At 37.2% G+C, this 23,271-nt stretch overlaps 1 protein-coding gene and 1 non-coding gene across 2 annotated transcripts; both read left to right on the forward strand.

The window, feature by feature from the left end:
- The first annotated feature begins 20,448 nt into the window (after positions 1-20,448).
- LOC145058572 (GDSL-like Lipase/Acylhydrolase superfamily protein) lies at positions 20,449-22,161 on the forward strand. Its single transcript, XM_079006460.1, has 5 exons — positions 20,449-20,687; positions 20,778-20,908; positions 21,057-21,302; positions 21,392-21,650; positions 21,750-22,161. The coding sequence occupies exons 1-5, from the start codon at positions 20,453-20,455 to the stop codon at positions 21,992-21,994; spliced, it is 1,116 nt and encodes a 371-aa protein (XP_078862586.1). The 5' UTR covers positions 20,449-20,452; the 3' UTR covers positions 21,995-22,161.
- Positions 22,162-22,730: 569 nt separating this feature from the next.
- Positions 22,731-22,833, forward strand: LOC145060734 (U6 spliceosomal RNA). The gene has a single exon (XR_013686919.1). It is a non-coding gene; the product is annotated as a U6 spliceosomal RNA (small nuclear RNA).
- The last annotated feature ends 438 nt before the right edge of the window (positions 22,834-23,271 follow it).

Here is a 23,271-nt window from a genome sequence, read left to right on the forward strand (position 1 = left end):
TTAATTCATGGCTATAATCCCAACCTAATTTCCCCAAGTTCTACTATCAAGCACCAAGAAGATGCGATTCAAATGCTGTGGAGTTTTGCCGAACTCCCAACTCACACAACACTCAAACCAAGCAGCCACTAGGGTTGTCTTCCTTCCTGAAAATGATGCGAAACTTATCCCAGTTTCAAAACCGATCATGCTTCTGCGTTCCGAGACGATTCTCCCCCACTTAGATTCAACTAAGTCTTCAAAATACATGAAAATTTGAGAATTCCCAATCCTTCTCACTTTCCAACGATCGATCTGATGACAACCAGACCTTTCCAATTAGTATTCCTTTACTAGCCAACCCCAAATGATCACACACTTCTAATAACTAGATGAACACTTCCTGAATCCTCGGGAAACAAACAGTCCCTAAAGCTCGAATGATCCCACACCCAAATCTTGAAGTCCAAAAATAGATGCTCCAACTAATGTCTCAACAACGAGCTACTTCCCTTGGCGCTTTCCCTCGCCAGTCAATAACGGTTACTAAAACCACTGAATCCTGACAATGCTGAATAACTATCCTGTGGGACCCTATCCGCAGACCTCCCATATAACACCCTTCTTCCCAAAGTGCTCCAACAAATCTCCCGCTCTTGGCTCTAGAAATAATATCATTCAGGGTCTCGCACCCTGACTCACTCACCAGCTAGATCATCCACAGCTAAACTGTAGTAGTTGAAACAACCTCTGCCCTAAACTGGGCTATAACTACTCCCAAGACATAGTCTACAGTCCCAAAAGTGCAATAAACTGCACAATCACTCCTTACCGTCAGATGCAAGAGATCCAAGGTGAATCGAATCTTAGCTCCTATGGGTCGGAATGGTAATTGCGTACGCCTCACAAGATAGTCATGCGGCATCGACCCACCTGCGCTCACCCACGTTGAAATATTGTCGCCAACCCCTGCGACTAACTAACCCAAGCTAGAACACAACCTGATCCTGGGGTCCTAAGTCTGCTCACTCCTTCGAGATCGAAAACTGAAAGGGCACAATCCTTGCCTTATAAAACGACATTCCAATCCACCAATTAACCATTCTACTTCCAGCTACAAAACCCCAACTGAACATAATCGTCACTCCTTTCCAGAGTCCTCGCGACTCACATTCCGACCTCGAGTAAAACTCCCGAAGCCTCAAATCTTGAAACTCATGTGCTAGACTCTCCCGCTCAACCCGTAGAAGGTATCGAGTATTGAACATCTCCCCGATCCCAAGTAATTGCAGTTGTCTGCTCATCGGAATACATCCTAGTAACAAGTTCCCACCAGTGATTTCGCCCCGAACCTCAGCATGTTCAGACTGTGCCTGACCTTCTAATCAGTAGGACATGAACATGTGAAGCAACATCCCTCCACATCAAATGGCCACCTAATGGTTATAACCGAGTCCTAAACCCTACCGAAGGTCAGGGCTTCGCATTATCGAAGTACCGATACTAGAAAGCCCGACTAGCTCCTCCCCCTACCGACGTTACAACTGTTGAAGCTGATGCGGCAACCGTCTCAACAATGGTTGCATAGCGCTCGTCGAAATACTGAACCATGGCAGTCTTAATAGACCCAAACATCTTTGGTAACTGTCCCCAGACAAACTCGATCACCTCCTCCCAGATGATCTCACTGACACGGTCCTCTGACAATGTTGGCCGATCCTAGCTGCTAGCTCCCGATCCTAACCTGGATCCGGTCTCAAGACGTCTCGTAACCACCATTCTGGCAAGACACCAGAAAGATCTTTGATAACCCATATAATGATACGGGACCAACTCCCAACCAAACCCCAGGGGTTGTGACTTCCTTGATATGCGTATGGGTCCTTTGCTTTCAGTAGTACGGGCCCATACTACCTTCCACACCTACCCATATTTATCTCAAGTATCATCACAACGCCCTAACAATATACATAATCATGGCGAGCGCTCAATCCTCACTCCTAGAGGAATGCTAAATATCTCGTAACTAGCCTCCCGGCCTCACACAACCCACCCATCCATGAAACTTCCACCAACCCTGTAACACTAGTGTATGCTAGCCATACATAACACTGGACCCTATAGACTTTCGAATATTTGATCCTACCCTAAGTCCCTAATCAACAAGAACAAAACAGAAGGCCAAATCAAACATTCTCAGGCTATAAGATCTTAATTATGTATAGTCGTGATACATACACAAGCAACTACAGTAATGGTGTCAATCTCATATAAGGAAAACCCTAGACTAGCATGCATCATGTAATTAGGCAATTCTATCATGCAATTCCTGAAGATCCCTAGCCTAGTACTAGCATGCTGTTCTAACATATCACAATATCAAATAACTATATGGTATTTTGGGGTCTACTTACTAGCTCCGGCTGATCATACACTTCACATCCTCTTTTACTTATTTTGAAAACCATTTAAAATCATTTTGAAAATCTTTCCTTGATTTGAGACTGGATTCACATGAGTGTTCCTCTAATTCATAACCAAGGCTCTGATACCAACTTGTAAAATCCCAATAATTCAAGCCAATTTAAAACTTTTTAAAACATTTAAAACCATTAAGTTATTAAAGTTTGTTTTCAAAATAGTTTAATCATCAGAGTGTCCCCAGAATAAAATCATAAAATCATGAGATATAAGGAGCTGTACGATCATGCCTTCGCCTTCCGGCGATCATCAGAAGTACCTGAAACATAATAAGCAACTGTAAGTCCGAAGCTTAGTGAGTTTCCCCAAAATACCAACGCCATACAAATATAACCATATCATATAACAAGTACAGAACAACATGCATATTGTGCCTTCAGCCTGAATGGGCTGCGTCGTAGGGCCTACAGTCTATCTGGACTACTCTCGAGCTTTCGGCATGACTGGACTGCCTCACAGGGCCTACAACATATCCGGACCGCTCGCCGGGTATGTTGGCCTACAACACAAAGCAAAACCGCCTCAACCCAACCCCCAACAAAACAAACATATGCATATGAATATCATACGCTAGCTCATATCATATAACAGTCAAGCCGATCTGTAACACCCGTAGATCTAGGCTAGTCAATTTAGAGATAATAGGGGTCGAAAACGACTTTTCGATAAAATATTATTTAGAATAAAAAATCTTAACCAAGTTTTATAATATGTCTTAAGGGATTCGTACATATAAAGAACGCCGAAATCCGAGTTATAACGAAGAAGTTATGGCACGTTGAAGTTTTACGGCCAAACCGACACGACACCGGTGAATTTTTGATAAAGTAATTTTTAGCCTTATCAATCCAAATAAAAGTTGTAGTATATGTTAAACCGAGAACATACAAAAAAAGAACGCCCAAATCTGACTTCGTATGAGGAAGTTATGAATTTTCTAAGATTTGGCATAGCAGTGCACGGCCCGAAACTCGAATTTTAGTTTGAGCGGTTTTTGGCCTACGCGACCTAAATGAGAATTGAAGATCTCATTAATAGGAACTCAACGGTAAAAAAAAACAGACGAAAACAGAGTCCGTATGTAGAAGTTATGAATTTTACGCGGACATTTAACAGTATAATCTCCTCGTACTGTTAAATTTAAGATCGGTCGAGAATTAGCCAACGGAGTCAAAATAAAAGTTGTAGATCTTATTTTTACCTACGCGTGGATATAAAGAACGTTAAAACGGAGGTCGTATGTGAAAGTTACGGATTTTAGAATTCGGAAGCGTGTTGTGCAAAAATGGGTGATGTGGCACAATCTTGGCCATTGCTTTCTCCCCAAGTCTTGCCACTAGATGGTGACATGTCGCACCAAGTTCAGCCATTTTCACCCTATAAATAGAACCTCTCCCACCCTCATTTTCTTCACACCTTTCCCATTCTTTCTTCTTTTTACTCTCTCTCTCTCTCTCTCTCTAGAACCTCTCTCTAGCCCCGAAACCCCCCGAAAAGCCTAGGGAACCTCCCTAGCATGAGGCGGAAGCCCCGGAGTGCTTACGGCTCTGAGAAGAAGAGCTTTTCAGATCGGGAACGCTGCTCCAAGCAAAGCCCGGTTTTCTATAAAATCCGCTGTAGGCGAGCTACGCCTACACTATTTTTAATATATCGTTTATTTAATTATAGTAAAGTTATTAAGAACTTATAATAAGTAATTGGGCTATTATTATGGGTTATATAAGTATTGTTTAACGCTTATATAATAGTAATAATAGCTAGACTATTAATTAGTCTCGGCGAATAATAGACTAAACTCTAGTCGTAATAATACTAGGTTCGTCAAAGGAAATTATTTTTTTAGAAGCGAAGCACTGTCTGAGTTCGGAATCACCACCTTATCAAGTGAGTGCATAGTTCCTTTCATGAACATGATTTTAATATAAGTATTAATTAAAGTATTAAATATATGTTAAAGAGTTAAATATTTGTTGAAGAGTTTATGTGTGAGTGCATAGTCCCTTTCATGAACATGATTTTAATACAATATTGATTGAAGTATTAATTATATGTTTATGAGCGAGTTAATTGATGTTGCATGAAATACATGTTAAAGAACATACCTGGTTATATATGATGATTTAGGATAAAGAGTAAACCTAAATTAATTATGAGGAATATTGAGTAGTATTTTCTTACGAGTACAAGTGAGTTATACTCAGAGAATAGAACTTTAGTATATGTCATTGATCCGGGAGCATGGATTAGACACAGTCATTGTCCCTAGTACGAGAGTATGGATTGGACATAGTCAACCGTCATTAATCCGGGAGCATGGATTAAGACATAGTCAATTGTCCTTAGTCCGGGAGTATGGATTAAGATATAGTCAGTCGTCCTCAGTCCGGGAGTATAGATAGGACATAGTCATTCATCGCTAATCCGGGAGAATGGATTTACACATAGATACCTGTCCCTAATCCGAGAGTATGGAATGGGCACAATTATTAATCTGAGAGCAGGAATTAGATCTGAGATTATGGGTTAAGTAATACGTAAAATTTAAGGTCCGAGAGTATGGATTGTCTCGTTGTAAGGATTAATGGGGCGGGGTAAGAATTGCTTATGTATATATGATGAAATTGTATATTTTGTGAGTTCTAAATTATATATATAATATAACATTGTGTGATTGAAATCCCTATGTACTCACCAGGTTTCCCAACCTGACCCACTTAGTTTATCTATATCACAGTTGTCGATATGAAGTCACATTACACTGAGATATTAAAGAGATGTAGATCACTAGTGTAAATGAATGTTAGTTTTGTTTATGCTTATGTTTATGTATTGACAATGACATCCCAAATGTTTTAAAATGAAAAAAAAAATACATTTCCTCGGAAATGCTTTGATAACTTATTTATCATGTTTTACTGGGAACAAATTCCGCAACATTTTTATTAAAAGAATTACTCTGATTTTTATAAAGCATAAACAAAAATCGGTCTTTTCTAGCCGTGAAAATGGGGATGTCACACGATCTAACAGATCACTAATCATAGCAACATCCCAATAACCGGGATATAGACCTAACCGGTCACTAACATAGCATCATCCTATAACCAAGACACCGACCTAACCAGGTCACTAATCATAAGCATATCACCATCCTAACTACCAGGATGTAATCAATAAACATATCATGTCATAATCAAGATACAAATACAAAAAGGGCCGGCCTTAGTGCCTTAGACCCTATTGATATAGTGAGGATAACTCACCTGGCACTGCTGAAGTCCCACGGATTAAACTCTAGCTGCTGGTAGACAGATTCTCTAACTGCCAACATCAAACAACACCCAATTAATAATTGGGTTCCAAGCCCAAGGTCCAACTCACACTCTAAAGGCCCAAAAGTCAAGTAATGTGCCAAAGCCCAACACATGGCCCAATTTTCCAAATTGGGCCCAAACCTTTACATGGTCATAATTAAAGGCCCAACTACTTAGTCCAGTCCAAACATTTGGCATTTCTAATGTCCCAATATCATATAATCATCAAGGCCCAAATTATGGCCCATCTACAGCCCAATTTTACAAATTTGGCCTAAACCCTCATATGGACCTTACCCTAAAGCCCATTAAATTATTCTAGTCTATTTGCTTGTTCATGGATGGCCCATTAATAACCCAATTACCAAAGCCCAAAAGAAAGGCCCAATTCAAGACCCGAGTGAGATTAGGGTTTTCACATGAAATGATGATTAGGGTCAAGTGTTTCTTACTTAACCTATTAGGGACTTAATCCATTAAGTCCAATATTGCCTTAGGTTAATTTTCCAATGATCATTAATTAATATTTTAACTCTACTAAATATTCTCGTGTGTGTCCCGATCAATCCCTAAAATTAGGGTTTTAAGTCATTAGGGTTTCCAAACCCTAATTAGGGTTTCCTACCCAATACTAGCCCATTAGTCAATTGGTTGGGCTTTTAGGTCACTTTGGGCCTCATTGGGCCCATTAGGGTTTTATTAGGTCAATTAGGGTTTCCTTGGGATCATTATGGCCTCATTGGGCCCACTAGGGTTTCATGCATCCCAAACGAATCAACACAACCAGGCAAAGCACACCGCCACACGACAATTCGTCCAGTGGCATTAGGAGGCGGCAGCCACCACCTCACGGTGGTGGTTATGAGATTTCTTACTATTTAGATCAATTATAATGTTACAACATGATATCCAAACTCACGCAAACACACACTAAGCTACACACCTAAATACATAGCAAAAGCACACACACAGGGCGGCACATGGTGGCAGCCACCACCTCATAGTGGTGGTAGTGGCTGTTCTTCGAGAATTTCAGCCAAGAATCACTCCCACAACCGCTTACAAGCAGAGCACACGCACACAAACATTATATCACACTCACAACCACCCATATACGACGGCTAAGGATGGCAGAAAAGAGAATAGTGGCGGCAGCCACCATGGTTGGCAGCCATGGTGGTTTCTTGGGTTTAATTTAGGCCAAATGAGCATCCCAAAACTTCATGCTAAAGCATCAGTCTACACACATGATTTCATTTTGAATCAAACACCCACCTCATCCACTTTGGGTTGCAGGCGGCAACCGGAGCACAAAGGCAACTGCTCGGAGCTGCGGCGGTGGCCGTCGTGGCTGAAACGCTGCACCAAAGAGCGGGGAAGAAGAAGCAGCGACTCCGACTTGCGAGCAGCAGCAACAACAAAAAGAGAGAAGGAGAAGAAAGGTGGCAAAGGGATGATGGCGGTGATTGCTCACAGATGCTCCGGCCTCGGAGACTTCCGTTTCAGCGCTGGACGTCGCCGGTAGAGGAAATGGTTGTGATGGTGGCTCAACCAAGGGAATGGCGGTGCTGGGATGGGGGAGATAAGGTGGTGGCGACTATAGAATACACTAGGGTTAGGGTTTCTTCCCATAAGCATACGACGAGGAGGGTGTGACGGGTTGCAGGTTTAAACCCCGTCTCCACTCCCAAACTTATATATATATAGATTACACTTTTGGTCCCTCCCCCATAAATGTTTTTCACTTTAAGTCCAGAAATTACCATTTAGCCCTCAGCATTTCAATATCCTTTCCATTAAAGTCCAAATCTTACCAAACAGCCCCTAACTCCTAAAAATCTTCACAAATTAAATCCCAGAAATAAACTTTTAGCCCCTGCAGATTCCAAAGCTTGCCAGTTGGCTTTCCGAAATCAACCCTGTTAATTATTATTTGATTTTGGGCTAGAATAATATAAAAGAATAATAAAAACTACATCTCAGGGTTCCGATTTATTATTTAAATCGCTATATTTTAAACAGGATGTTACATGCAGACAAATGGTCAGAGCGAGCGGACCATCCAGACTTTAGAGGATATGCCGTGGGCGTGCATTTTAGATTTTGATGGTAGCTAGGATACCTACCTTCCCTTGGCAGAGTTTTCCTACAATAACAGATACCAGGCGAGCATCGACCATCCTTCCTTCAAGATGCTTTATGGGAGGAAGTGTAGAACCTCAATATGTTTGGGTAAGGTTGGACAGAGGATCATGGGGAGTGCTGAAGTGGTACTCAAGATGTCAGAGAAGATCCAAAAAGTCCGAAATAGGCTCCAGACAGCCTAGAGTCAGCAGAGGAGCTACGCCGACAGACGACGATCAGATCTGGAGTTTCAGGTAGGAGATATGGTCCTCCTGAAGGTGTCACCTTGGAAAGGTGTCATCTGGTTCAGGAAGCGGGGAAAGTTGGGCCCCAGATACATTGGTATGTTCAAGGTATTGTCCCAGGTGGGCCGTGTTGTGTATCGACTGGATCTGCCAGCCGAGCTTATTCAGATCCACAACACCTTTTATGTCTCCCAGCTGTGGAAGTGCTTGGTAGATGAATCTGTCGTGGTGTCTTTATAGGATATCCAGGCGGATGACAGCTTGCACTACATCGATCGATGAGTAGCCATCCTCGACCGGAAGATGAAGGATCTGAGGAACTAGAGGGTGGAGTTGGTGAAGGTGCAGTGGCAACATCGTAAGGGCTCAGAATGGACGTGGGATCCGGAGGACGAGATGAGGGAGCACTAACCAGAGCTTTTTCCAGACGCAACAGACTTCAAGGATGAAGTCTAAAATAAGTGGGGAGATTTGTAATGCCCGATTCTTGGTATGTATTTAATTCAAAAATTTATTCACTTTTTGATGGAAACTCGACGAGTTGGCGGCCCCAAACTCATTGAGTAGGAATGGAATTTGGACGCGGCATGTAAAGTCTACTCGACGAGTTGAGAGCCTCAACTCGAAGAGTAGGACTGGCAGATTGAAACCCTAATTTTCAGGGTTTAGCACCCTATTTAAACACCTTAACCTCCAAAGGCTGGCCTCATTTACAACCTCCAAGTCCCAAACCCTAAATCTCAAAACCCTAATGCCTTGTGTGAGCTTGTGATTCAATTTTGAGGGAAAACTTGTGCATTTGAAGCTTGTGGAAGAAGAAGAAGAAGAAGAAGCTTGAGGACTCAAGTAGAAGAGAGTAGATCCAGAAACTTCACTTCTTTTGCAACATTTTCTGGTAAGCAAGTCTCAAACTTGCTTAATGATTACTTAGATCTCTTCATCCTCATTTTTATTGAGTTTTTTGGTCCAAGTAGCATGGTCCTTGGGAAATGGACGTCCCAAGTGAGTATACTTCCAGATCTAGGACCTTATAGGGACTTCATGGCATAAAGGTGCAAACTTTATGGCCATTGAAGCTCCATGCAAGCTTTAGGATGTCATTTTGTCCTTTTAAGCTGCAAAAGGCCATGCATGGAGAGAAAGTCAGATACTTTACGTGGTCTTGTAGCGTCTAGGGTCTAGATCTCAGTTTATAGGCCTTAACTTGAAGTATAAATGGCTTTTGGATCAAGATCTAGGTCTTAAGGAGTTGGGGTATAAGCTAAATCTATTAAGGAAGGCTATTAACGGGTAAAGTTGGAAACTTTACCCTTAAAAGGACATTTTCAATATGTAGATGGAGTATGGAGCTTAATCTATTATGATGGCTTAACGGACTGAAGAACTCGTCGAGTCGATAGAGGAACTCGACGAGTTGGGTCGAAGTGTCCCGATTCTGTAAAGGGAAGAAAAACTCGATGAATTCAAGGATGACTCGACGAGTTGACTGGAGAAGTCCTGATTATGTGGATAGGAGGAAATCGACGAGTTGGATCACGATTTCAAGGTTTATGATTCATGGAACTTGATGAGTTGATGAATCAACTTGACGAGTTGAGTCAACCTAGGAGGTTGACTTTGACCAGAAGGCTGACTTTGACCAGTGTGTTGACTGTGACTTTCACTTTGACCAAAGTTGACCCGTAATGGGTTATGAGTATGAAAGGGTAATTAAAGGAAATCTTTTATATGTAGGAGTTTGAGTAGGGTTGATTTCAGAGCCGAGGACAATTCAACTACTTCATGACATTTGAGTTACCTTGCTCTCAGATCTTATTGAAGCCTGGGACTTGATGATTCCCCTTAATGTGCGGAAACATCTCGGAGAAAAGCTATGACCTGTGTTCGCTATTCTTCATCGTTTGGAAGGTGTTTCGGAATCCTCCAGCATTCCAAAACAAAGGGGAGATCAAACAAAGCCAAAAAATCCAACAACAAAGCTAACTGTTGCGAAACCAAAACCAACTGCGGTCAAGCCTGTGCCAGTTGTCAAAAGCGAAACAGAGCCAAAGGGTAAAGAGAAACTTCTCTCTGATGATCCCATCATTGATAATGAAGAAGAGGAAGAGCTTTATGAAGCTGAATTGAAAAGGCGAAAAGCTCGCGAAGCTGAGACGGATGAACATCAACGTATCATTCGCAAAGCTAAAGCCAAGGAGAAAGCTGAAAATGAAGCCCAGGTCATTCTTGAGAGCAAAAAGCTTGTGTTCCTTGCATGGACTCTGAAGCGTCTTCAATATGAAATTGTTGACATACCAAGCCAATATTGGTTAGAGACTGTTGTGTCCTTTGAACATCAAAACAGTCAGCACTTACAACTTGATCTTCTAATGACTCCAAAAGCTTTCAAGTTTCACTCTTTCATCAAAGTTGTGAACGTTCCCTTAAATGACAATGGAGCTGATCAACTTCTGTTCGCATTTTACCTCAAATATATGAAGCCTCAGTATGAGACCTGGAGTGCGAGCAAGATCACGACAGTAAAGTTTACTGGACCTATCGAGACTACATCTTCCCAAATGCCAAATTCAAAGTTGTCAGAGGTTCTGCAAGCCATGTTTGTGAGTTCACTCTCGTAGATCTGCCGTGTATCAATCCTTATGACTGGAATATGCTCTACAATCTACTTATTCGTGAAGAGCAAAAGTACGAACCTGTGATCAACCATCTTAAACTGATGATCATCTCATACATTCAAGAAGTGGGTACAATGGATGTTGAGATTGCTGCTATTCTGCGAAGGAAGCCTTCAGTTGTTCCCAAACAAGCTCCTGAAGATCTTGAAAAGCTGAAACTGGGAAAGATCTACAAGGAAAGTTGGTATATGATGTTCCAGGCATGTGAACGAAATGACTCTGATTATCACAAGGTTTTCTTGTTCCTTGAGGATAAACACTTGTACTCTACATCTTGTCTCGGGCATGTTCTGAGTATGACCAATAAGTTCAGAGGCAACAGTGCTAGTGCCAAAAAGTGATTTTCGGATATGATCTGTTGGTATATCCAGGTTCGCAAGGCACTGTTGAATGTAATTCCTAAAGTTTTTGAAGTACAAAAGAGGATTCTGAACTGAAGGACTCTCACCTCAATTGACACAAAGGGGGGGATTGTTGGGATTATAGTGTTGCGTCATTAGGCTTTTGTTTAAGTCTTTTATGTAAACGGTTGGGCCTGTCCACCGTATTTAATTGGGTTAGAGTATTTAAGATGCTTGCATGCATTGTATTTTTGTTAACTCTTATCTTTTACTTTGTAACCTTAATCACGCCTCTAAAGTAGCAATTCTTCATAGAGTTCTTCCGAGGCGTGACTGTTAATCATTCAACACCTTTGAATCATCGTTGTATTATTACTTTACGTGTTCTGAATCTAATCAATCATTAAGGAATTTATTCCTAACAAAAACAAAACAACTTGTGAGGGAAAAGTAGTTTATGGTGACGGTTATCAAAAATAATTGAAAAAATTACAAAAATTGGTACCCTATGGTGACGATTTTTATGGGTTATAATCACTACAATTAAATGTCACCATCACTTACATTTAATGATGCGACATTTCCTTTCACATTGAATGAAAAAAAACCCATAGTAAAATGTTTATAATGAGAGGTTTTTTGCATGGCCATTGGTCAATTTTGTACTAGTAAAACTAAAAGACAAGAGGAAAGATGAGAGGGGATAGAAATTTCATTCCTATGGACCTTGAAAAGGTATGAACCAAATTTGAAAGCTAAGGGACCCTATTTATATTTAGGGGATCTCCAGGATAAATCTTGATTTGAATTTAAAATAATATTATTTTAATCCAATTCAAATCTTTATCCTTATCAGCGATCAAGAACATTCTAGAAACCCTATCTAGGGTTCTCCAAACCGCCATATGGAAGGTTTTGGAATCCTTATCTTGTTTAACAAAATAAAAAAGCAAAAAATATAGTGATTAATACATATTATATTAATTTAGCAATGGTTAAATAACAAAAAATATATCCTAATTCAGTTGTTTAGGCGTACATTTATTTTTTCACTAAAATTCAGGTTCGATATGTACCTTGGTGCAACGGTTTAGTCAGGTGTTTATTTACAATGTTTTAAAAAACGGTTTTTTAGTCGAACCTAGAGCAGAAAATGAGTCGAGACGAGCTGGAGCCTGGTTAGGCTCGACTCGGGCTCGTTTAAGTTATACAAGGCTTGAGCTCGTGCTCAGCTGGATTCGGGCTTTTTTGTACTGAGCTCTACTTGAGCTCGTAATGAATTATACAAGCTCAACTCATTTTTTTTTGTCTAAAGTGCCTAAATAAGCTTAAGCACAGTTCGATCTTGTTAAGAAGCTCGTTAACTAATACGCTAAATCCCTAATTCCCTAAATATGTTTTTATTTTAATATATAGAAATAATAATAAATTATATTATGTATAGGGTCGTTTAGGCTCGCAAGCCTAATCGAGCTTAGCAAAATAGGCTCGAGCTCGAGCTCGTTTTATAAACAAGCTTAATATAAAGCTCGAGCTCGGCTCGGACACATTTAGAATCAGTTTCGAGTCGAGATTTTAATGAGTTGATCATGAGTAGCTCACGAATAGCTTGGCTCGGTTGTACCCCTAGTTGAACCGGTATAGTAACCGGTTTTTGGTTTGATTGGTTTGACTTTCGGATCAACTAGTTTCTAAAATTTTCATCTTTTTCCTGTTTTCCTACACATACATACATACATAAATAAAAAATTTGACGTCCACAAGTTCAAACATTAAAAATAAACATGAAATTAAGTTGTAGATTAATGTACTTTGGTATTTCTTGTATTTAAGGTTCTTTAATACAAAAAAGTAGACTATTTAATTTCAAAGTCTCATATATCTATATAATGATCAATAAATGCATGTTGATTTGGTAATTGTGTTTATAATTATGTTTATGTGAGAGAACCCCTCTCTAAAACTACATCATATTATTTCAAAACATGCTACATGCATATTCATAAACAATATTTTACATTGATAGTTTAATTACAAAAGACTGGATACAAACCGACTAAGTTTTAGTATATTACATAACTACCCAGGAAATTATAATTTTATACATACACGATCACTAAATACAAAAGTAATATTATTAACTATTCTAAATCTTCCAACAGTATGTGTCTATATCGGATCCTTATTACCTGTAATAGCAATAGTTAAACACTGAGAGGGATCAGCGGTGACGCTTAGTGAGTTCAAAAATAGATATAATATAACGTTATACCATATATATACCAATATAACAGAAGCAAAGAGGAACAAAGAACAACAAAGACATATGTTAACCACGTGTCAAGCTTTCCATATCAACAAATGATCTGATTCAAAGATTTACAATCAATGAGATACAACAATTTCAACTTGATATACATCAATAAGACTTTAGCCCAAGTGGCACAGAAAATAAATAATTTCTGAGTTAACATTTTGCTAGAATTTACAGGCTTTCAGCCATATCTAGCATTCTGCCAGTGCCAAAGTGATGCTTACTCATTCACTTCATGCTCAAAGGCTACATGCCAATACCCAAGTGATGCTTAGTCATTCACTTTGTGGTCAAAGGTATAGCTCATTATCATAATAACACGAGAAAGCATATTGCACATATAACACATAACATACAATTGTTCCTATAAATTGAACTCACCGTGAAATAACCGGAGGTTAAAATAGTAATTTGGGCAGCACTTCGTTTCTATAATTAACTTTCTTCGATGAAAACCGGGAGTTTTATTGAAAATCGGGCCTTGTGAGGGTTGAGCTTCAAACCGAAAAGATAAATTTATCAGGGTCTTCGGTCACTTCGGGACGTTTTTCAGGTGTTAGGTATGAACCCGGGGCTAAGGGGGATGTTGAAATAGCTTAAAAATGGGTTTAGGGGTGAAAAGTGTGAAATTTGGTAACCTTTATCAGGAGGGTTCGGACCCTCTTTATATAGGCGAGGCTTCAGTCGAAGGGGGGGGGGGAGGGTGGAACACACGTCAGATATGCAAGGGGCCAGGCGTCGGAAACGAGGCCGAGACACGCGTCAGCTTCAGACTGGACCTACACTTCGGATGACTCACCTGCTTGGACACGGGGTGGCTCGCAAGGGAAGGGCGACGTGGGTCGCTTCGGTCATGCCACAGACCAGACACGCGTCTCACATGAGAAGGTGCTACGTGGCTGAGTCCGAGCCTAGTATGCGAAGCTTCTTGGATTGTGTGCCCAATTTTTCAAAACTTCATAACTTTTGCATACGTGCTCCGTTTTTGACGTTTCTACAACTTTCGTAAAGACTCTGTTGGCTAATTTTGACTTTATTTTTAATATTATTATTTTTAACATACCGAGACAAAAAAATCCGTTAAAAATTCATAACTTCTTTATCCAACGTCCGTTTTTGTCTGTCTTTTTTTTTTCTTACCGTTGTACTAGTATTGACGAGACCTTCGATTCTCGTTTAGGTTGTTTCGGCTAACAATCACTCGATATTTATTTCGAGTATTTAGCTGTATACTGCTATACCGAAACTTACTAAAATCATAACTTCCTCATACGAAGTCAGATTTGGACGTTATTTTTATGAGAATTCTCGGTTTAACGAATACTACGACTTTCATTTAGATTACTAAAGCTAAAAAGTAGTTTAATGAAAACTCACTTTTTACGCTAAATAGTGTTTTGCCGGTTTTATCGCAGATCTTCGATTGATCATAACTTCTTCGTTATAACTAGGATTTCGATGAGGTTTTTGCCTAAATGTTTCTAAAGAGATAATCTACAATTTTCAATAACATTATTTTTACTTATTTCCAACTTTATATTTTCGTTAATTTCAATATTTAACTTTTGATTGAAATATCATAAGACTTCCAAGACTTTTCTGAGTGATTCTAAACATAATTTTACTTCAATTCTCATAAAACTATCTTGTTAGAACTCAATGCTCAAATCCATATATTATTTAATAATATTCATTTTAAAATTAACAAAACACGATAACTGAACGTGTATGTTACATTATCTTCAAAGTATAAAAAATATCAATGTACTTTGTTTTTTTGTCCATAGTTTAAAAATAACAATGTACTTTGACATCAATAAATGCATGTTAATTTGGTAATTGTGTTTATGTCCCAAGTGCGAGAAATAACAATGTACTTTTGGCATTTCTTGTATTTAAGTGCAAGAAATGGCAATGTAGTTTGGTAGTTTTTGTTTATGTTTGATAGTTTTACTTATAAGTTTATATAAGTTGTTATTTATTATGTTGTTGGAAAATCTTCGGGCAATGCTCAACAACCTGGCATGTAGGAAAGATCAAGGAGGAAACGAGGGGAATGAAGATGATGGTTCGTCGAATAATTTGTTTGTGTTTTATATGTTAGACTTGTTGTGACACTTTGGTACTTATTAAAATTATAACACTTTTGTTGTTTATTTTGGTATTTATATGAAATTATAACACTATTTGGTACCTAATTGGATGTCGTTATGTAATTTTTTCTGCATTTAATGTTGTTACGTATCAGTTTTTTTGCCCGCAAAGTATTGATTTAAAAAAAAAAACCTTAAAAATGAAAAATAATATTACCAGCGATGGAGGGAATTATCAGCAACCAAGTTATTACCAGCACATAAGGTATTACCGACGACATGAGTATTAGTAGCGGGAGATATTTTTAGTGGCAACATTTTGAGTAACAGCGACAGGGCAGTACTGATGACTTTTTAGCGGCGCTGTGTCACCATTATTGTCTTTACTGACGACAAATCTTCCTTTTAGCGGCGATTTACCGACAACAAATCTACCTGATAGTATATAACAATAAGTTTTACATTAATCTACATACATTAAAAGGAAAAATAAAGTACAATACTGAAACAAATTATAGTTTTAGACGAATAAAATGCATCAAAAACTTCATTACGTTTACCATATGTTTCTTTAGACAAATCTAAATAGATATGAAGATACCACCAAAGTTTATTGTGCAAAATGGTTTTTTTTCCATGTGTTTTTATTCAATTTAACCGGGTCCGCCAGGTTTTTGTAAAAACCGTCAAGTTCTATCTGGTTTTAAAAATAAACATAAAACCGATGATAGTTCCGCTTCATTCACCGATTCCCGGTTCAACCGGTTTGATAGACCGGTTCAAACCGATTTTTAAAACATTGATTTTTTGTCCCAACGGTCCCAAGTTCAATCCCATGCATACACCTTCCTTCATAATATTTTTGGTGTGTTGACGTGGATGCCACGGAACATGGAACACAGTGGTTGGGAAGGAAAAGCTAAACGGGCTATTTGCTCATTAAGATAACTTTTTGACAAATTTTAGATACAAACACTAAAACAACTTTATTTATTTATTTATTTTTAATGTAAAATCACTAAAGTCCAAACCAGCTATTTGCCATATTTAGAAAACTTTTGACAAAATTTGGGTACTAGAAATCAATGTTTTAAAATTTTGTTTGAATCATCCGGTCGAACTTGGTTGGACCGAAAACCGGGAAAGGAACGGTTTAATTATCACTGGTTTTATGTTGATTTTTGAACCGAATTGAATCGATCGGTTTTTAGAAAAACTCAATTGAATTGGTCAAAATAAACTGGTTAAACCGGTTAAACTAAATAAAAACACATGGAAAATAACTATTTGCATAATAAACTTTGGTGATCTTTTTTTTTTTCAAATCAATTTCGTTTTCTCAAAATAAAATCATATGGTAAATGTTATAAAGTTTTTTGATACGTTTGTATTCATCTAAAACTATATTTTGTTTCGATATTATACTTTATTTTCTTGTTTACATATATTGATTGATATAAAACACTAAAACCTATGGTTATGTATTATTTTAATGTATTTAAATTGATCTACAAATATATAACGTTCATCTCACAAAACCACTAAAATTATATATATATATATATATATATATATATATATATATATATATATATATATATATATATATATATATATATATATATATATATATAGTGATGATCAAATGAGAACACATAAAAGGTTGAGAATGCGAGAACAATTTTGGACCAATCAATATATAAGGACATACTCGTAATTGTATATTTTAATTAAATTAAAATAAAATATATTTCAATCAAATTCCCTTAAATTTAGGATCAGTTACCAAAAAAGAAATAAATATTCTATTTTTTATTTTTCTTATTAATTGAATATAAAAAACATTTTTACCAAAATTTATTTTAAAACTGAAAAAAAAAATTCTTAAAAAAATCAAAATTTTTCTCCTATTTCACGTTTTTTTTTTGTGTTAAAAAAATGAATAGAAATCGAACACCAAATTAGTATATTTGTATTCATAAATGATTTTTTTTTTTCAAAAAACCTAATATTACTCTAATCACAAATAAATACACATCAATTTACAAGTAATCTAATTCTTTTTTTTAATCAATTGAAAATAAAAAGAGTGTAAAAATTATTATTTCTTCATAAAAAGAATACATCTAATCATAAATAAATATACTCATTAACACATGCTTACACTGTTATTCACAAATGAATACACTGCTATTAACAAATGAGTACGCTGTTATTCAGAATTGAATAAATGAATACCTCTAATCATAAATAAATACATTCATTCACTTTTATTCACAAATAAATACACTTCTATTCACACATGAATGCAATGTTATTCATTCACTGTTATTCACACATGAATGCACTGCTATCCACAAATAAATAATTGCTATTCATAGATAAATACAAATTTTCATTCTTCCATTTCCTCTCACCTTCCCTTCTTTTTCTCCTATCTTCGAGGTGCAACAAAAACACCCCCACCAGAGGTGTTTGCTGGTGGTTTCTGGCGAGCCAAGGGCAGCAGCCCCCTCCGTTTTCTCCCACTGTTTTACGACAGACCAAACAACCCAAACACCCTTTGTTGTTGTTTTCTTTCTGCCTTACTCCCCGTCTCATCGACAGTAACCGGAACAAGAAAACGAAGTGGTGAAGAGGTTGCCAGAATAGCCCCAGCCACTCCACTACTGCGATGAACCACCAAATTGGTGGAGGTGCTCCCTATTCTTCTTTCTTCGCTCCTGAAACAATTTTATACTTCATCATTTCATGTTCTTGATAGGGTAATGCTTATTTACCTTAATAGCCTTTATAATTTTTTTTTAATTTAAAATTTAAAATTTAAATGTATTAATAATTAGAAAAATAACAATTAATTATAGCCACACATCTTAAGAATTAGATGACTCAGATCTGTTCTCGCGTTCTTAACTTTTTAGATATTCTCATTTAATCATACTCATATATATATATATATATATATATATATATATATATATATATATATATATATATATATATATAATTAAGTTTATAATATACTCCATCCATCCCAAAATTATACTCTATTTTTCCTTTATGGTTTGTCCCAAAATAATAGTCTGTTTCTAAAAATAAATAACATTTTTACCAAAAATACAATCTTATTATTACTTAACCAACATTAAATGTAAGGTAAGGACCACTACTACACAAGTCATTTGATAGTGCGAGTGATTTTTATGTTCAAGCAAGCTACAAGTTGGTTGATCCTTCGAATTTTTCATTTCCCTCCTATATTTTCATTTTCCTCCTATATTTTCATTTCCCTCTAAAAGTATGTGCGCTCTGCGTGTGTTTTTCCCCCTTTTACAGACAACACAAGAAACATATATCTTTTCTTCTTTCCTATTTTCTTTTTCTAATTAACGTTTGGTTTGTTTAAGGTAAAATAAGTTGGTTGATCGGAAATATGTAGGAGATGGTGGTGCTTAGATGGTTCTTAGTAAAGGCACGACATTTGTGGCCGGTGTTCACGGTGGTTAGTAGTGGAGATGGCAGGTATGCAGATAAACTAATTTTTTGTTCTTCTTCCTTTTTTTTCTTTTACTGATTTACATTTGGTTTGTTTAAGGTGGAATAAGGGTGATGGATCAAAATATGTAGGAGATGGTGGTACTCTATTGACGGTGTTCTCTGTGGTTTTTGGTGGAGATGGTAAGTGGTATAAGGGTTGTCTGAGGTGGCGAGATGTTTAACTAGAAGAGAAATAGACTCATGAAGATTTAAGAGTTGTTTTCAATAACTGAAGACGGTAAGGGATGTAAAAAACGATGGTAACTGGGGATGTTGGGTGTTCTTCGTGGCTGTAATGGTGGTTTCCGGAACAGGTAGGGCGGATGGTGATGGTGTCAACTGGTGTTGGTTTATGCTCGGTTGTGAAGGAGGTCAATTTAGAGATGCTCGACGGTGGTTAATGGCGATAAAAATGGTGTGGCTTGGTGAATCTTGTGTTCTCAACAAGAAACAGGCGGTAGAGATGATGATGGTTTCTGGTGGGATGGTTTTTTTTGGGGTTGTTTGCATTTTTTGGAGTGGTTTTCATCATTTTATGGTGCGGTTTGTATTTTTCCTCTACTATTTTTTGGTGTGGTTTTGACTATTTTTTGAGGCAGTTTTATAACCGTACCATTAAATGAGGGTATTTTTTGATGCAATATTTGTTAGTGCGGTTCAATAATTGCATCAAATAACTATTTTAACCGCATCAACAAATCATTTATGTATTACGGGACAAAATTGCTATTTTATTATATAAAGTTAGTCGTAATTAATGCTTCTTTAATCTGTATGTTTTTTTTTTTTTTTTTTTTTTTTTTTTTTTTTTTTGTATTCTATGTAGACAATTTGGGACCAAAGGAGTATACATAAGGCTTGTATAGTTTTCTTAAGGAGAATGATTCCAATCGTCTCCCAATTAATTTGCTTTTCCTCTTTTTCCTTGAAGCATGTTATCGATGTTTTGAAATTTTTTCTTCTCGATCCCTAATTCAAAGTGGGTTGGTTTGATTAACTCCTGATATTGAACCATGCTTTCCGATTTAACCAACTTTATATTGTCCAAACCGGTCACATTGGACGATACACATACATACCTGCAAACGATTCGCCCCATGTAATAATTGTCCGGTGAATATATTATCTTAGGGTGTGGTAGGTGAATGAGTACAGAAATATGTGCGTAGACCATTTCATTTAGACTCGTTCAAGTATCTTTTCCTTAAGATATGGTTGTCATGCAGCCTGTGTGCTTCTACTAAACTACTTACGTCATTGGAACCTACTGCTCCTATCAAGATAATTTTGCGTAAGGTAATTGTTTATATATTAACCACACCATCTTCTAATAACAAATGAATATGAAAATGGAAATGAACATGAACTCGTTGTTTTTCGTTGTTTTGTGTTGGATTCATGTTTCACGTTGTGTTTCTTACACCAACTTTGCATTTGGGGACTCCGTTGTAGATGCCGGAAACAATAACCACTTGGCAAGTCTCTCCAAGGCCAACTACTCTCCATATGGCATAGACTTTACTCCTTCTGGTGGCAAGCCTACAGGAAGATACACAAATGGTTTCACCATTATTGACATTATTGGTATTAACCCATCTCATTATTTATTGTCTGATGTACATTAATTATCATGAAATAAATAAAATATTCATTTTCAAGCTTATGCATTTATAGCACAAGCTTTGGGAGCCAAGACCTTGGCTTCGCCATCTCTGGCAGGTAATGCGACATCTAACGCGTTACTTGGTGGCATAAACTTCGGCTCTGGAGCTTCTGGGATACTAGAGGAAACTGGTGCCGTTTATGTACGTGTATTCTACTATAGAATATTAATAGAAAATCTGGAAACAAATGCCCAATCTGTCGCTAATAATATAACAAGATTTGAGGTGTTCTTTTAATTAATTACTATCATTAATTAAGGTTAAGATCCGTAAGTATGTCGTTGTGCAGCTTGGACGCATTCCATTAAGAAAGCAAATCGATCATTTTGAGCAAAGTAGAGCTGAAATGGTCCAAACGATGGGAGAAAATCGTACACAAGATTTATTAAAGAATGCAATCTTCTCGTTAACGATTGGTAATAATGATATTATAACCTACTTCCTACCAAAGATTCCTTTCATTGGCAGTTATAACGAAGTTTCCCATACCGTTTTACAAGAGACCATGGTCGCACATATGGGTTCATATCTTAAGGTGCCTATTAATTGATTATTAACTTTATGTATCATCACGAATGAATCATGTTGTTTTGTTTGGGTAACTTTTTTCTTTTTCCATGGAAGCGTTTGCATGAACTAGGGGCTCGAAAGTTTGTTGTAGTCGATATAGGACCTCTTGGTTGCTTACCTTTTGTTCGTGCGATACACCTGCTACCAGATGGAAAATGCCATGAAGAAATGAACATGTTGATTCGCGGATACAATGAAAAGTTACGTCAGGCTGTGAATATCTTAAATCAAGAGATGGGAAACGGTTCCATTTTCGTGTATGCAAATTCTTACGATGTCATAAGTGAGATGTTGCAAAATTATCGTGACTATGGTATTTAATATTTAATCATATATCCAACCTTGATAATTTGATAATCGATATATCCAACTTATAACCATGCTTGTTAAAAGTTGGTTAATTTTTACGTAGGATTCGAGAATGTGAACGATCCTTGCTGTGGAGGAAACATTCCTCCATTTTTCTGCTTTCGGATTGAAGGTGAAGAGAGGCAAATTAGCTCAAATGTTTGTGATGATCGATCGAAGTATCTGTTCTGGGATGCATATCATCCCGGACAAGCAGCAAATTTCATTATAGCTCAGCATGTGTTAAATGGTGACCAAAACATCTGTTCTCCTTTCAACATTCGCCAGCTTCATAATCTCAAGCTATAAGTCGCTACGCCATCTGAAGATCATCTCTGGAATTTATAACCATGCTTGTGATTAATTACTTTTTTTTTTTTTAAGTACGGTGTCGGTGCATATCCATGCAAGCAGTATTTTGCTCTACTTTAGAGAGGCGTATGTACGTAGTAGTAGGTCCTCAATAATTGGAGAGATTTAAATAGGTCGTGTGTTAAGTTACTAGCTTTGCATCCATGTAAAATTCCTACTAATTTATATGTGTTTTTACTTGCTTTTTGCTTTTTGTGGATATGCAAGTATCTTGCTCTACTCTAGAGTGGGATTATGCTTGCCAATTCAAGTCATTAGGGATAATGACTTAGGAGAGTAATTAGGTTTTCATGTCCGTATTAGATTATTAAGGTTTTTTTTGTACGTATTAGACCAATATGATTGTTATTACCGTTCAGAAATAGTCATTTTACCGGTTTTAACCGTTAAAATGACTATTTGTAAACGATAATAACAACCATATTGGTCTAATAACCGGTAAAATGACTATTTCTGAACGGTAATAACAATCATATTGGTCTAATACGCACAAAAAAACATTAGTGACCTAATACGGACAAACTGAAACCTAATTACCCTCCTAAGTCATTAACCCTAAATTTAAAGACATTAAGAATATATGACCATCACCAGTAAACTAGTTCGTTTAGAACTCACGTCGTCTCATATAACCTGCTACTCCTTCATATGGCGAAGCTCTTCATCTATGGTTGTCCCTTTAAGGACATCCGATAAAATTGGAACGATACAGAGAAGATTAGCATGGCCCCTGCGTAAGGATGACACACAGAAATCGAGAAATGGTCCAAAAAAAAAAATTAAACCCTTGGTCGTCTTCTCTGGAACCCTAATTCCATTTTCAAATGCAAATAGAGTTCAATTGCAATTCTTACGTTTCGGTAGTTCATCTATTGAAGTCATGATCAGACAACATATGGATTCCATGGTCAAATTGATCTTCTTGTTGATGTCTTCAACCATTTGTGGCAAGTAAGGGTGATCTTTCTTTTTATAAAGTCTCCTTTAAGTTTTTTACTTTTCCTGTCATTAAGTTTCATGCTTTATAAACTTCCGTTTATGTGTTGTATATAGTTTGTATGTGTTTGTTTATGTGCTGATTTTTGATTAATTTTGCAACTTCAATTTCTTAGTTCATGTTGTTGTTTTGCTTTTTATAAAATAATTGATAGTATGCATTCTCTACAAGTCCCTGTTGGTTTTACATTTTCATTCGTTATTAAATGTAGACATTG

Source organism: Lactuca serriola, chromosome 6, assembly GCF_051521515.1.
Source record: "Lactuca serriola cultivar US96UC23 chromosome 6, Lser_US96UC23_V15, whole genome shotgun sequence".
NCBI classification, from domain to species: domain Eukaryota; kingdom Viridiplantae; phylum Streptophyta; class Magnoliopsida; order Asterales; family Asteraceae; genus Lactuca; species Lactuca serriola.